Below are 16,739 nucleotides of genomic sequence, written 5' to 3'. Positions count from 1 at the left end.
AATGAGCCAGTCCGTATGCTTCTGGAAGATCTTTTGTACTATACCTACTAAGGTATGGGCAGAACAGACGATTTGACCAGAACAGCCCATGAACCAATCACAGGGTGACAGCTCACCGACAACAGTACGAGGAGGAGCACCCTCTAGTACTGTTTGTCACTATTAGCCGCTGCCTACTCACCAACCCTTACGATGGGACGTGCGCAGCCTACAGTTGGTGGAACAGTGCGTAGCCGGCAGTAAAGGAACAGTGTACAGCCGACCTTGTAGCTGTCGGCCGTAGCCTATCCACCAACCAGTATGGCCTGTGCGTAGTCCACTGTTGGTGGAACAGGAATACTATTCAGCCGGCTGTACCTTCTAGGAAACCTACCTTCGGCTATAAATACTCCAACACCTTGGAATGGTAAGGACATCATCTGATATCTCATTATCTTATCTAGCAATCTCTTAATATACACTTATATTCAGAGCAATCTAGTCTGATTCTCACGCCGGAGGGTGGTCACAAGGAGGAATCCCCCCCTTCTCAGTGACGAGCTTACGGTGTCTGTTTTGCAGGTCACCTGAAGAACAACCTTCTCTGCTGGACCTCATACTCGTGGGAAACATTACTTAACCCCCAGATTATCCGTAATCTGCCCCGGGTCACTTAGTGTTTCTTCAAGTATCGATACCGGAAGTGTCAGATAGATAGGGCGTGTTAGTGGAATTTTCCGTACTTGAAGTTAAAGATCTCGTTATATTGAAAATATGGAGACTAATGAGTAATAAGTAATGATGTGAACTGTGAAGGGTAGAAAATAAAAAACCCGGTTAGATGGGGAGTGGTGTGACTCATATTCAGTCAACATGAGGAGCAAGGGTGGTTCCCACAACTAATTAATAATGTATGTATATATATATATATTTTTGTAATATTTAAAAGCCGTATAATTAATTTTTAAATTTTGTTTATTAATGTTTGTTTCTTAAAAATTAAAACTCCTCAGTTCTCCTCTGCCGTTAACCACGCATACCACCACCATCATTCTCGCTCGATTTCTACCCGATTCAAATCATATCCAGGTACAGTTTCTGTTTCATAATCTATTTTTGCTCTTCTATTTCCCTAGCTCCTGTCGATTCGTCTGCTCTTAGGGTTCGAACGGCTTGATTGTGAATGACTTAGGGTTTGTGACCGAATTATGGATTCTGCTCTTATTGTTCGATTATATTACAAATCAATCAACATCTATAAATCTGTGAGGTTGTGAACTAATTAGAGATTTTGCTCTTATTGTAGTTCGGTTCAACGTATTCGGTAAATTGCTTGTTCAAACCGACTCTTTGCTAAAATCTAATAGCTTGTTGCGCAGTGTGCACACAAGTTGTTTGATAAAATGCTTGAATCAAAATGTGACGAAATTGATGTTAATTTCTGATCCAAAATGTGATGGCTTTTATATGATCATGATAACTATGATTATTTGAGAAAACCTACCCACTTTTGGATCTATAGTTGTTTCTCTTATTTAAATGATGGTGTTAGTGATTCATGTATTTTTTTATAATTATATGCATATGCAATTTGTCAATAATGTTGATTTCATACTTTTCATAACTTTAACGTTTTAATTATCTTTTATTGATGCCGGTTTGTTCAAGTGTAATATTGGAATATCAACCTCTGAATATTGAGCTCGATTAGATCATCGAGGTTCAGTTTATTTTATAATAACATTTGTTTAAATATATTGATTTGATTCCACTAGTTAGAGGGTTTTCTTACTTTAGCGTAACACACGAGCTTTATCTGTAACACGTTTGTTTATACAATTTGTTACTAGTTGCTGTTAGTTGATGAATAGTTGCAATCCTTAGTTTTCTATTTGAGCAAATAGAGATCTTTTGTGGCTTTTATAATGATTTTTCTCATTGATTCAACCAAAATAGATCATTTGGAAGGAAACATTGATGAACCAGTTGAAGATGGAGATTCTGCACTTCATCTCACCTGTCTCTATGGCCATCTGTCTTGCGTTCAGGCATGTTTAGGTGAAAATATATAATCCGACTGTTTAACCAACTATAACAATGATTGTTTTCATTTAGTTATTGCTGGAAAGAGGAGCTTCAGTGGAGGCTAAGGATGAAGATGGTGGTATTCCTCTGCATGATGCGTGTGCCGGAGGTTAGCTAATAGTCATACACTCTTACTATTAATTTGATAGGTAAAGCCGATTCTACTGAATAGGGGCGAAGGTTAGTGTGGGCCTGGGCCCTTTTACTATTAATGGAAAGGTTGGTGTTTGATTGGTTTGAGGTTCATATTTATGTTTGATTTATGGTCATGTGTGGCTTACGTGTATCACTTGGCAGACACCTGGAGAGCTAGCTGAACCTAATACAGAAGCATGGGTGATCATGGAAGCTGCAGCTACACAGTGCAGTGGTGGCTCAGGTTTAATATTAATGTCTAAAAGTTTTGTTTTTGTTTGTTGAGACTTTAGATAGCTTATCTTCATGATTAAAGGATTGTATGATTCAATATTATCTTCAGACTATGATGATCAGGAGATTGAAGATGACATTGCTCATACATGTAGAGATACATGCGCAATTCGTTTTGACCCAACCAGATTTTGTAATGTTTTCTTTGTTTGATTTTCGTCTTAGGTTTGGGGAGGCAAAGACGAATACCCAAAGGTGGATTTTGATGCAGTTCGAGAAGAATGGTCGAATTATGCGACAATTTATTTTTCGCTAGTGATTTGTATGGTATTGAATATTAACCAATATTTTTGTTAACTTGAGAATATTTGTAATATTTTGAATTAGGATGACTAATTAAGAAATGAAATGGATAGTTTTTTGTTGTTATATTTGTGTCATTAATATAAATATTAGTAATTATGCAAAAATATATATATATATACACACACACATACAATGACACGCATAGATGCTTGTCATATATTGGTGTTGTAAATGCGAGTAATAAAAACGTGTCATACATGTGGGTGTATTGTTAAGTTATTTGGATTGACTAAAAAAATACATTTCATTCAGCACAAAATAGTTTAGAGGGGTAAAATAGTCATTTTATACAGTCATTCAGAGGTTAAGCCAAACATCACTTACTGGTTTAGCACTTACTGACTCAGAGCCTCTTAATCATTCATACTTCTTATTGGTTCAGCACTTAATGATTCAACATTTGCCAAACAGCCCCTTAATCTCCACTTACTTCGTGAGTCATGTTTATGGGTTTTCTTCTTTGAAACCGGTTATTAACGGAATCAGTTTCTGGCCAAACTGGTTTTGACCTTGTTGACCAAAAAACCAGTTCGGTTAATAACCGGGTTAACTGATTTGTGCACAATTGTTTGTATCATTTTCATGCTAGGCCCGACCTAGAGGGTGGGCAGAGAGGACGACAACCCACCAGTTTTTAAGGCATAGAAAAAGCTGACACGCTTATATATACATGCATATATAATATAAACTTTGTAATTTAATAACTTTAATTTGACTCATTTGGTAACACTCTCTCAACAAAACTGAGTTGCCCAAATTCAAATCTTGCATCGCTCATTTATACTCACTATTCTTGATTTTCATTAAAAGCTAATATGTCATGAGCCTAATTCTTATCAATCCATGTTAATTTCATATTTTTTTTCTAATTCATACATGCCTATATATATATATATAAATGGTTTAAATTATTATTCACATTTAAAGAAAAAAAAGACCATTTAGTTAAAAACCAAAAATGGTAGTATAACTTCACGGTTCGTTTAAATATTTAAAAATTATTTTACTGATACACTTTCGTTTTATTTATTGTTTCACAATTGTCGTCGTATAATTTACTTTAGGGATTCTCGGAGACGGCTCTAAAGAGGTATTCTAAAGAGGTGTTCTAGTGACCTTGTTTACACAATTTATTAACTTAACGCATTATCATAAAGCAATAAGCTTATAATTAGTTTGTTTTTAACTTCAACATCAACTTATTCGGACTTGTTTCCAACTTCACATAGATATTCTTCTTTTGTTATTTTCCCTAGTCCTTCTATCATTATAAGTGTATAAGCTAATCTAAACAATCTTTTAACAACACGTGTGTCAATATTATCACACTACACATTGTTACATCATGTAGTAATTAATGATATTAGGAGGTGGTATTATGTAAATACGTAATCCTATATAACCCTCTTTTTAAATCTATTATTTTAGGTTCTAAAACATTTAACATATAGTCCAAAAATTTATCTTTGTAACAAGATTTATGCTTCTTGTTTTTGTCACCGGCTTCAGCCTTCTTTCTTGTATTTATCATAAAATCGTTTCTAACAACACATCTTTTTGCTATGTATTAACGAGTCTACAAGGTTTGTAAACAAAACGAAAACCTGGTCCATTGAACCAGAAAACCTGATAACAAAAATACATACGGATGACTTCTTTTCAAATTGTTGTGGTCGCTTTTGCCATCTTCTTTGTGAGTGCAGCAATGCAAGCAAATGCTGCCGAGTGGACTGCACCGGCTCCTGCCCCATCACACGCATCAAATGCACTTCCTTTAGTACAATCAGCGATTATGGGTTTAGCAGGTGTCGTGTTATTTTTCTTTTTATTTAAAAAGGGTGCTTAAGTTCTGATTTTTCGTTATTGTTGTTTTCTAATGTATTATACTCATATCGACATTAATAAAGCCATCATATTTATTTATTTTACCATGGGAGTGTTGTGATGGTTTTGGTCCTAGATGATTTTGGATGCCAATTTGTACGTGCATTGTCTGAGTATTATATTGATTGAAAATTATAAAACATGTATTGATACCGGTCTTGATAATACCAAATTACCAACACCGGTAACTATGTTCTAAAAGACATCGACATGTGTAATACATCGATCAAAAATTATAAAAGGGAACACCGGTAATTGTACGAATAAAAATATCAACATCGGTGTCTACGTTGTTTGGTCGGTGACGATTCGGTTCATCCTAGCACCGATATGGTAACGACACTCGGTATAAAATTAACTACACAATTGCGTATTTACTTTTCTATTTTAAGTTAGCAAACAATATATACAAATACCGGGAAGAATTCATGGGAAATGACAAAGTTACGAGAAAACCAGGCGGCAACAATTGTTGGCACAACTTGAAACACGACCTGAACATGACACAAAAAAAAGGGGTTTGAGTCAACTAGTACAACCCGTTTAAACAACGGGTCCGATGTTTAACTTTAAAAAAAAACTTTCATAATTATATTTTTATTTATGTTTTTTCCGTTTTCTATTTTCTGAAGACACACTTGTAATTTTCAATTCAATTTCAAGATTGTAAAAAAACACTCTCTAAACAATGGACACAATTATAGCAAAAATGTATTTTTAAATTATAATTTAATTAAGAAAAACATGTTTTTTGTTATTTAAAAAAACAAAAAATCGTATTAAAAATATAAAAAATATTCTTAATAACATGTGTTTTGAAGACAATAATAATAAAAGATAATAAAATGACAAAAAAAATCAAAAATGTTTGAATTGTATAAATGTGAAACTTGAGGGAGGGGGTATATTTAGTAAAAATTGAATGAAGTGGGTACGTTTAGCAGCACCCTTAACAAACTATTGTTTGTAAAAAATAAGTTGAAAGTTGAAACTATCATAAAATATTTATTAAGTTGGGCTTAAAGCGGCAACCAATAAGCCAAAGTTAGGATTACTAAAATCCAACCTATTATAAACCAATACTTGAACGATGACTTGTCAACCAACAAAAGCAGGAGGCTTTATTCGTAGGAAAAATGGATTTAAACAATCTCAACTATTACCTATTGGCCGCCAATAGTCATAACTAACAAATTGCTTTGTGATAGTCAGTCCTTTTAACTATTTTTTCCTAACGATCCCATACGCACAGAATACTAACGTCATTAGTTTTTTTTTATGATGTGGCATGCTTGTGTGTCAAATACGTGGCAAAATTATGCTTGTGTCAGATTACACCACCACCAGCAGTTAATAATAGTTAGGAATATTTAAATCTAATTCCTCTTATTCTTAATATCAAAAGTTTGTAGACTATGTGTAATAAGTTCACACCCGCTATACATCACCACCATTAACACTCCTCTCACCGCCACCGTTCCTCATTTTCGTAGACGTTGCCTCTTCTTCTTGAATCTCTTCGCTTGTTGATGAAATGTTTTTCTAAAAACCATATTTGATTTATTTCTTTAGACCAATCACAATTTCACACATCGCACCCTTTTTCTATTTATTTAACTTAAAACATTATTCGTTATCTCATTCGTTCGTGAAGTAAAATTAACGTAATTTTAATATGAACAGGGATGAATATAACACTTGCTAAAAAAAGTTAGTAAAATCATGGTTGTAATTATTGGGGTGCAAAAGAGCCGAGCCGAGCTTGAGCTTGAGCTCGACTCGTTTAACTTATACAGAGCTCGAGTTCGGTTCGTTTCGAGCTCTATTTTCAAAGCTCGAGCTCGGCTCGTTTACTATATATCAAGTATCAACTATTTTTTATAATTATTTTTATATATTTTTTCATAAAATTATATATATTAATTAATAATTATTAGATATATATTTTAAAAAATTATATAAATGACAGGCTCGTTTAGGCTCGCGAGCCGTTCGAGCTCGATAAGTGAAGCTCAGGCTCGGGCTCGTTTATTAAATGAGCTTACTTTTAGGCTCGAGCTCGGGCTCGATTAAGCTCGGCTCGATCGAGCTTTTTAACGAGCCGATCCCGAGTAGCTCGGCTCATTCGCACCCCTAGTTGTAAAAATCCAGTTTAGGCACCAATTAATCGTTAGCCGGTACTCCACCGACTAATGGCTTATTAATCACGATCTGGTCAAAACTGAAAAATTTATGTGTATAAAAGCATAAAAAATAACGTAAAAATTCTAATCTAATTAATCTCAATTAACCACGATTAATCGATACTATGTACCCACCCAACTAGCGCTTAACGATAGTAAAACTATTACTTACGAGGTGTTTGTGATTCCTTATTTTACCTTCTTGTAACTTTTCATTAAGTTAATAAATTACAATATTGTAATTTATGTAACTTTTCCTCTTACATAATAAGCAATCCCAGAGACCTTGTTATTTTTCAAAAAGTTTATAACTAATAAGTTGTGAATCAATCAACCTGCAAGATTTGAACCCATGGAAGAACATGGAATCTTGGGTGTGAAACCCCGAAAGATCAGAGGACGAAACTGGGTGAAAAGGAGAGAGATATGGTTTGTTGCGCTGGGTATAGCACTCCATGCCATCTACATGCTCAGCATCTTTGACATTTACTTCAAATCACCTATTGTTCATGGCATGGATCCTGTTTCCCCTCGTTTTACTCCCCCAGCTAAGCGTCTCGTGCTTCTCGTAGGTATTGTTACTCTCATGCTATTCATGCACACCAAGTGTTTGATTAAATGCCAATGAGAATATGCCCATCAACTGTTTGATTAAATGCCAGTGAGAATATGCACGCCAAGTGTTTGATTATATGTCACCGATAACTTGCACACTAACTGTTTGATTAAGGGGGTGTTCGGGATTGCTTATTTTAGCCAACTTATAACTTATTAACTTTTTGAAAAGTAATAAGGTGTTTGGGATTGCTTTTGATGTGAGAGGGAACGTTAATAAGTTACACTTTTGTAACTTATTGAAAAGTTATAAGCAGTTTTCGGGGGTGTTTGGGATTCCTTATTTTATCTCCTTATAACTTTTTATTAAGTTAATAAGTTACAACATTGTAACTTATGAAACTTTTCCTCTCACAATATAAGCAATCCCAAACACCTTATTACTTTCAAAAAGTTAATAAGTTATAAGTTGGTGAAATAAGCAATCCCAAACACCCCCTTACTGATAAAAATGTGGAATCGGTGTAATGGTAGCAATGACTGTTTGATTTAAATGTGATTTCAGCTGATGGGTTGCGGGCCGATAAGTTTTTTGAGCCTGATTCTGATGGGAATTACAGAGCACCGTTTTTGAGAAGTGTGATCAAAGGACACGGGCGGTGGGGTGTGTCTCATGCTCGTCCTCCAACGGAATCAAGACCCGGGCATGTTGCAATTATAGCTGGTTTTTATGAGGATCCTAGTGCCGTCACAAAAGGTTGCATTGTCTTTCCACACTAGTTTGTATTGAAATTTTCAGGTGGTTTTTTCTGTAGTTTTGATGCACAGCGGAAGCATAAATAACGCAGAGAGAAATTCTCAATAAACTTTTGCACTGCATTCTCGGGTTTAAAATATAAGGAAAAGAAATGATAAGATTGGATAGAGGAAGAAAGGAAAAGAAATTATATATTTAAAAGGCATTCTCGAGTTAAAATAAAAGAATAGAAAAGAAAGTGTTAATTACATTCTTGAGTTAGATAGGAAGGAAAAGATAGGAAAAAAATTGTAACTTTACAATCATGTCCTCATTATTGAGTTAGATAGGAAGGAAAAAATAGGGTAAATTAGTAATATTGTACATGACTATAAACTTTCCTTTAGAATCAGACCATATTTGGCTGGAAAGTTTTGGAGGAAAAAAACCCTAACTTTTCTTTCCATTTTCTTTTCTTTTTAATGAAAAAACTCAAGAATGAAAAAAGAAAAAAATTCTTATCTTTTCTTTTCCAAACCCTTAAATAAAAAACTCAAGAATATAGTGTTGATGAAAATGAATACATAAACCAATACAAGAGATGCCCTTTTTTAGAGATTTTCAAATTGACTAGTACAAGTTGAAATAAATAACCAAAAATAGACGCATAAGTTATGCTAATCAATGGTTTATGCGTTTTAGATTTAAAAGGTAAGTACTAAAAATTGGCAAAGTTGTGGACAAATCTTGAATGATGAAACCAGAGCTGCAGATCAAGGAACTTGGGTCTGGTTAAGGTCCACATGATCTGGCTCATCGAGACGTTTTCATCTGTTGGTTATGGGCCCTGTAACACCAATTCTGGCCCAAGTTGTGCCCGTTTGAAGTTTGGGCCTTTTCTGCTTTGTTTCCCCTTGCCCAGCTTAGGGCTGCTCACAAAGCCGAGCCAGGGCAAGCTCGGTCTCATAAAAAGATTGAGCCAGCTCATGGTCAAATTAAGAGTCCGCCAACTCTTGGTTCAGCTGCTCATCAAATTTGATGAAACATACGAGTTGACTTAACAATATGAATATGTGCAGGATGGAAGGCAAACCCTGTGGAATTCGATTCGGTTTTTAACAAAAGCCGACATACATTTTCATATGGTAGCCCGGATATTGTTCCAATATTCTGTAAAGCTCTGCCCCATAGCACATGGAAATCCTATCCTCATGAGTATGAAGATTTTGCTACTGGTGTGCAAACACACTAAACCTTATTTAATCAAGAATATCTTAGTTTTTGTTGGTTGTTAAACACTCTATTGATGGTGTATGCAGATGCTTCGTTCTTGGACGAGTGGTCATTTGATCAATTCAAGAGCATGGTTAATAGGTCCAAAAAGGACCTTAAACTAAAACGGTTATTTCAACAAGATCAAAATGTTATATTTTTACACCTTCTTGGTTGTGATTCAAATGGGCATGCACACCGTCCTTATTCTTCTATATATCTCAACAATGTTAAGGTTGTTGACGGTATTGCTGAAGGTGTTTATAATCTTCTTGAAGATTACTTTAAGGATAATCAAACAGCATATATATTTACAGCAGATCATGGAATGAGTGACAAAGGAAGTCATGGTGATGGGCATTGGTCAAATACAGATACTCCACTTGTTGTTTGGGGAGCAGGTGTTAAGAAACCTAAACCAGCATCTAACAATAATAATAATCATAATCATGGTGAAAGATTTGTTGATAAACATGATATGCATGATACACCTACACCTGATGATTGGGGTCTTAATGATATAGAACGAGCGGATGTTAATCAAGCTGATATTGCACCATTGATGGTTGTGTCACCTTACATTTGCATAATTTATCTTTTACATTATTTTTACAAAGTTTGTTCTTTTTAGTTTTGTGTTCTGACTGGCTTTTCTTAATGTTTGACAGTCAACTCTTGTTGGTTTGCCCTGCCCGGTTAACTCAGTCGGAAGTCTTCCCCTTGATTACATTGATTTAGACCCTGTGAGTTATAAACATTACTATGCAGGGCTGTTCAAAAAGCTCACTCGAAAATCGGCTCGTATGTGAACGAACTGAGCCGAGCTGAGTTGACTCGATTTGTAAACGAGCCCGAGCCCGAGCCAAGGTATGCTTGGCTTGTTGGTTCGCTTGTTAGGCTCATTTAACTGGCTCGCTTAAATTAAAACCCAATTTTAACATATAAAGTTATAACCCAAAATATAACCCAACTTTTAGTATATATATATGATTAATCTTGTAGTTTATTAATTATGTATTATGTGTATGTGAAATTTATTTTTCTCTCGATATATTAATATGTGTAAAAATATAAAACTAAAATTTTTAAAAAACAAAACGAGCTGTCTCGAGCTCAACATTTCACAGCTCATTAAGATAAATGAGCTGGCTCAGCTCTTTACAGCACTGTTATTATGTAACTCAGAATTCTGTCTGTTGCTTTCTTTTGTCAGGAGAGTGAAGTATTGGCTGTGTATGCTAACGCAAAACAAATTCTCGAACAATTTCTTCGTAAATCACGTATCCTTCATATCGTTTATAAATTTTTATCCTTCAAAAAGGATAAAGTTGTTAATGTCTTTTGTGGATGTTTTTTGGTGCATCTTAACATAACAAAACTCAGAACTGAAACAGGCAAGCTCATTTAGATTCAAGCCATTCGAACCTCTAGCAGATTATGCACAAACTTTGTATGATATTGAATCTCTCATATCTATTGGAGACTATGAAAATGCAATGGGCCTATCTCAACATCTTAGAACCTTGGCCATTAACGGGCTCCATTATTTTCAAACTTATGATTGGTTCATGCTAATGACCGTTATAGTCATGGGCTACTTTGGGTGGATGCTTTGTCTTATTCTCCACGTGTTACAAGCTTACACGTCTTTGCCTGCCAAAATTCTTAATAAGGAAGAAACAGTTTTCACAAGAGACCACCCATCAAAGGTATGTATTCACAACCTTTATAAAAATGTGTATGCATAATATAATGCATCTAGATGATTATATTGTGTGACAGGTGTACATATGTGGAAGTCTCATAATGGCATCAATTATTATTGTGCTATATTTGGAACACTCGCCTCCACTTTATCATGCTTATTTTGCAATGACGGTATTTCTATGGACCAATATAGTTAGTGAGTATCGGTTTCTGAGAGCCATATGGAAACACTTTGTACAAGCAAAAGAATCACGCCACGCCATCGAGCTCTCTGCCACGTGTATTGCCTCCATCATCGTTCTTGAGCTTCTAGTAAGAAGCTTCACTGAGAGAATTATGTACACATGGTGTTTTTTAACTGTCGGGGTCGTTTCTTCACTTTTTATTTATAAGTCAATCCCTTGGAAATCTGGAATACCAGCTTTTTTGTGGCTCACATGTTGGTTTTTGTCTGTTTTTACTATGATGCCAGCAGAAATCCCGGACAATACAATATTAGTGTATGTTAACAACTTTCTTCTTATTATTATTAATACTAATATCAGTTAACAATCTTGATTTGATGATATTATCTTAAACTTTTTGTTTTCTTCTTGTAGGAGTATAAGTGGATTTATAATTGTTGTAATAGGAGGATTCAGCAGGTATTTAGATAAAAATGTCAAAGATAACAAGTACTGGCAATATCTTGTTAACAGTTACTCAAAACCCAAATTTCCATTCCTTTTTCATTTACAGGTATATTTTATATATTACTTTTTTCTGTTAAAATAATAATATCTGACTATTATTTTCTTGATAAATGTGTAGGCATGTTTGGTTGGTTTGTCATCTGTGTTGGTGTACATTTCAACATCTCATAGAACAGAAAAACGTGAACTGCTTGCATTGCATCAAGTGATGAATTGGTCCATTGCTGGTAAAATATGTCACAACTCTTTTATTTAAATCATTAGCAAGTATTGTTTAATAATTGAAAACGATTATATTAACTAGTTGCTTAAAAGTCATTATTGTATTTGTGTAGGTATATCTATGGTGCTCCCACTATTTTCAGCAACTGATCTACTTTCTCGGTTAACTTCAATATTCCTTGGTTTTGCACCACCTTTCCTACTACTATCTATTGGGTATATCTTAACAACCCCCCACTCCTTCCCCCCCAGGTGGCGGCCCAACTTAGTTTCAGGGTCCAAAACGATATTCAAATTCGAGTTTTTTATTTCTTCAAATGTTGTGTAAATAGGGTAAAATGATCAAATTGCCCTCGTGTGCAATGCACATGACTGGGCATACCGGAAAAAATTTATGACCATTAGTGGAAAAGACGTGATGATTTCTGTTATTTCCTCAGTTTAAGAATGGAAAGTGAAATTTGCTATATACCTCAAGGACAAATAATGTAATTTATCCTAAATTTATAGGAAAAATGATGAAGAATATATATAATAATATAACAAAAATAATTAAGCAACTTTTTTAAGTACTTTTTAAAAATATAAAACTAAAATTTGAGGCCCTTTAAATTTGGGCTTAATCTGCGCCCCTAATTTTCACTCGATGAAGGCATTGTATTATAATAATTAAGATGCATAAGTTTAGCATTCTGAACCATGTGCAGATATGAAGCTGTCTTTTATGGGGCTCTCGGTCTTGCCCTTTTCGGATGGATATCGTTTGAAAATGCACTTTTATATGTTTACAAACCTAACAAGTCTGCTACTTCATTTGAAGCAGAAAACAGTAACATCATTCTTGAAGAAGGTGATAGATGCCTACAGTTATCTGATATGAGAATACCAGTTGTTTTTGTAAGTATCTGTTTCCATTTTTCCGGTGTTAGTTATTTCACTTGCATTTAACAGTCTTTTTAATATTTTATATTCTATCCTTTTCTAGTTGGTATTTTTTAATATTGCCTTTTTTGGAACCGGAAATTTTGCAAGCATTGCAAGTTTCGAAATTTCATCGGTTTATCGGTTCATCACAATATTCAGTGTAAGTAAAGGTCAATAAACAGTTATAATAATATTCAGTGGCAATTGTTTGACAATATTTGTTTCTATTACAGCCGTTTCTTATGTCGGCTCTGCTCATTTTCAAACTGTTCATACCGTTCATGCTTGTTATGTAAGTGAAACAAAATTTCAATTTTATAATGGAAACAATCAGTTTTAAAAAACGATAATTGTTATATGATTTTGAATTTGAATGCAGATGTGCATTTAGTGCAATAACCAAATTGGCCAAGGTTCCAAGATCAGGATGCTACTTTCTTGTGATATTATGCTCAGATGTTATGACCATTCACTTCTTCTTCTTGGTGAAGAACACAGGAAGTTGGATGGAAATTGGTAACAGCATTAGCCATTTTGGAATTGTGAGTGCTCAAGTCGTGTTTGTTCTGTTGCTTTTCGCCCTCACAAGCGTGTACACGAAAGATATCCAAACTCGGTCAACGGATCAGGTTTCTCAAAAAACTATGTAGATTTGAGTTAATCTTGTTGAATGCCTTGTGGTGTTTTCAGACCTTTGTTTTCCCCTTGTTAGTTGTATAATTTATGAGAACATGTAAATGCGAGTTTGAGGTTTCCTTGTTTGATTACTACGCCCGTGGAAAACTAAGTTCTTGTAAGATAAATAGCCGATTCATTGTCTACCAACGTCTTCACAGTTTAAGGGTCCTTACCCGTTAAGTCACTGCCCAGATTCCTTAGCCAAAGAGCTTGACACGCTGCCGATATAAACAAAATAAGATCACTCTTTAGAAGGTAAAAAAGACGCTTCCATTTCAATTATGCAATTAAATAACATGATAGGTTACACACAAGCAAAATCGGAAAAATGTAAATTTACATCCAAAACACACAAATAGTTACTGTTAACTCACAAATAAAATTTAACCTCGTCGTTGTGATAATGCTCGATTAGTTGGCCCTTGTATGATTTATAGCTCTCATTGTTCATGTATTGATAAAACTTAGAAGTATATGTAGTCCCTTTGTGTGCCTTATACTCCTTCCACCATGTCATAAAACTACTCCCCTCCACGAAAATATCCGTTGACAGCGAGTAGTTATTGAGCGCTTTCATCATATAAGCCTCGAACTCCTCCAACTTCTGCTTGATGTCGGTTGACCCTCCATTCAGTAAGTCCCTTAAAGAAATCAATGCCTCCTCCACATGTGCCCAAAAACAAGAATCCTCGGTAAGACTAGCAGCCGTGTTCCTTTTCACTTCACTTGATTCTAAATCCGTCTTGTCTTCATCGAGCCACGTCTCTAACAACTTATAGTGGCTCGATCTATACTCTATATAGTGTTTGTCACCTTTTTTGTAGTGTTCGGCTATGTCCATAGGCTCGACTATCCTCCTGTAGTTCGTCCCATCGTAGAGCCAACGCTTACGCAACTTTGCTCCTTGTTTTTGTGGCATTTGATCTTTTTCTTCAACAGTCTTTTCCCAATACTAGTTTAGATGACCTTTAATAATCAAAATTGCTTCGTGACTCGTGATTTCGTCTCTTGTGTCATCGTTCTTGTAGACGTCATAGTAACCGCCTTTCTTTTTCCTAGCCTTCATGTACCATTCCATATATGTCAGGTTTATCTTCATTTCGTTTAGCGCCTTCGTAGGCTCGTAAGCATTATTCTTCCTTTCAATTCTCTCTATTTGTTTGTTTTCCATTTCTGCAATTTGATCATTCGGAATAAACTCCAAGACACCGATTTCCCTCAATTGCATTGTGATTCCCGCCCTCAACGAATTCAAGTTGAATTCGCTTAGCTCAGAAACCCCACGGTACAATGCTTTCCTTTTGATCGATTCCAAAACGTTTGCATAATCATAAATTTGTACATTACCTTCATTCGATGTCTTCATGGCCTTCAGAACTCGCATGATCGAGTCTTGATCTTCAAAAGCTGCATACCCACCCGATTCTGTGCAAAATAGGAATGTGCCAAGTGGTTTATACGAAATATCTGATGATAAAAAGCTAGCAACATGATCCTGCTTTGTGACCACATTCAGAATGCTGGATTTCCATCGCGGGCGTTGAGCGATGGCACATTGTAGAGCTTCATCACCAACAAGGGGGGAACCGAAAATTATGCAAATCGACCTTTTGGTTTCTTTGGAACCATTTGATTCTTCAACATCTACGGCATGGTGCAAGCGTAGCGTGGCAAGAATGGCAAGGTATCCTCCTAGACCTGATCCGGTGGTGGTTAACGGCGTATTTACATGCTGAAAAACAACAATAATTAAGGACTGGCGTTTCACTTTGTTGAATACTAGCGTATATGTATATGTTTCCGTATATGTTTCCTTCCTTGTCTATAAATACTAGTTTGTAATCAATGGCGAAGGTTTCTTAGGGCCTGGGGTGGCCTTGACCCCCTTGCTTTTTTTTACGTAGTAATGCAAATTTACCCGTTTTCGTCAGAAATTTTTTATACGCAGTGTAAATTTAGCCGTTTTCGGCTGAAATTTTTTATACGTAGTGTAAAATTTAGCCTTTTTCGGCCGAAATTTTTTATACGTAATGTAAAATTTAGCCATTTTAGGCCGAAAATTTTTATACGTAGTGTAAATTTAGCCGTTTTCAGCCGAACATTTGAGCACGGCCCCTTCGTTTGTGAAATTTTGTATACATTTTGAGTCCGGCCGCCAGGTGTCTTAGTTCAAGCTTCGCCACTGTTTGTAATCACATTTACATTTGAATGAGAATATATGGGAACATTTTCATTCAAATGTAAATGTGATTACAAACTAGTATTTATAGACAAGGAAGGAAACATATACGAAAACATATACATATAAGCTATGCTAGACAAGCGTATATGTACATATACGCTAGTATTCAACACACTTGACCTTGATCTCCAGATCTACTATAGATAAACATATACACATTGTCACATACCTGTTTTTTCCAGTTCTTTGAGTTTGCGGTCATCACCGAACTGCTGAAACAGCTCACAGCATCTTTGTTAATGGAGAATGAAGGGTTGACTTTTGTGGGAATGAAGTCAACGACTTGGAGGTTTTTAGATGGGACTAAATCGAACTATCTTTTGAGAAATCGAGATGTATAATCAGGGGAATAACCGAAAGCCAAAACATTGATTCCAGATCGACGATTGGTATGAAGTTTATAAGTCTCATTTGTCTCGGAAATTGCGTGATATGAATCTGGAATGACATCAATGCTGCCAAGATACTTGCTTAGCTCGACTTCACTGCTAAACCTGCAAGTTTTTGGTAGATGATCAAGAAAATTTATAGTCTTAAAGCCCATTTTTAAGATATTATAAGATAGATGGGAATATATATACATAAAACATACCTGATGTGGGTCATCTTTCTGTTTTACTTGTTTCCAAAAAGACTTTGGTGTTTTCTTGTTGGTGTTAAAGATGATGGGATGCATGGGACTTTAATCTTATATAGCAAAAGAAATATGTAACTATTTGCATGAAACTTCGTGGTGATTGAGAGATGCAGTTGAAGTTATAGCTTGTTTTGAAGACGAAGTCTTGGGTGACTTGGTCCACTACTATATGTAATGTCTCGAAGAGGTCTTTTATCTACTAGTCTTT

At 35.3% G+C, this 16,739-nt stretch overlaps 2 protein-coding genes and 1 pseudogene across 2 annotated transcripts; 2 read left to right on the top strand and 1 right to left on the bottom strand.

Annotated features, from left to right (window-relative positions):
- The first annotated feature begins 1,904 nt into the window (after positions 1 to 1,904).
- On the top strand, positions 1,905 to 2,206 carry LOC143594507 (uncharacterized). The gene is made up of 2 exons (XM_077073804.1): positions 1,905 to 2,027; positions 2,095 to 2,206. Exons 1-2 carry the CDS (start codon positions 1,905 to 1,907, stop codon positions 2,176 to 2,178), a joined length of 207 nt encoding a protein of 68 aa, XP_076929919.1. The 3' UTR covers positions 2,179 to 2,206.
- Positions 2,207 to 7,218: 5,012 nt separating this feature from the next.
- Positions 7,219 to 13,695, top strand: LOC143594512 (uncharacterized). Its single transcript, XM_077073808.1, has 15 exons — positions 7,219 to 7,438; positions 7,987 to 8,178; positions 9,237 to 9,392; positions 9,477 to 9,994; positions 10,098 to 10,172; positions 10,643 to 10,709; positions 10,813 to 11,138; positions 11,212 to 11,636; positions 11,736 to 11,874; positions 11,947 to 12,055; positions 12,164 to 12,266; positions 12,758 to 12,947; positions 13,036 to 13,134; positions 13,208 to 13,266; positions 13,354 to 13,695. Exons 1-15 carry the CDS (start codon positions 7,219 to 7,221, stop codon positions 13,622 to 13,624), a joined length of 2,949 nt encoding a protein of 982 aa, XP_076929923.1. The 3' UTR covers positions 13,625 to 13,695.
- Positions 13,696 to 14,022: 327 nt separating this feature from the next.
- Positions 14,023 to 16,500, bottom strand: LOC143594511 (senescence-associated carboxylesterase 101-like; annotated as a pseudogene).
- Positions 16,501 to 16,739: the final 239 nt, after the last annotated feature.

This window comes from Bidens hawaiensis, unplaced genomic scaffold (assembly GCF_021521415.1).
Source record: "Bidens hawaiensis isolate Kalapana, Puna unplaced genomic scaffold, B.hawaiensis_p1.1 tig00043759_1, whole genome shotgun sequence".
Lineage (NCBI taxonomy): Eukaryota > Viridiplantae > Streptophyta > Magnoliopsida > Asterales > Asteraceae > Bidens > Bidens hawaiensis.
The sequence above is the reverse complement of the archived record's forward strand: the minus strand, read 5'-3'. Positions and strand labels throughout refer to the sequence as shown.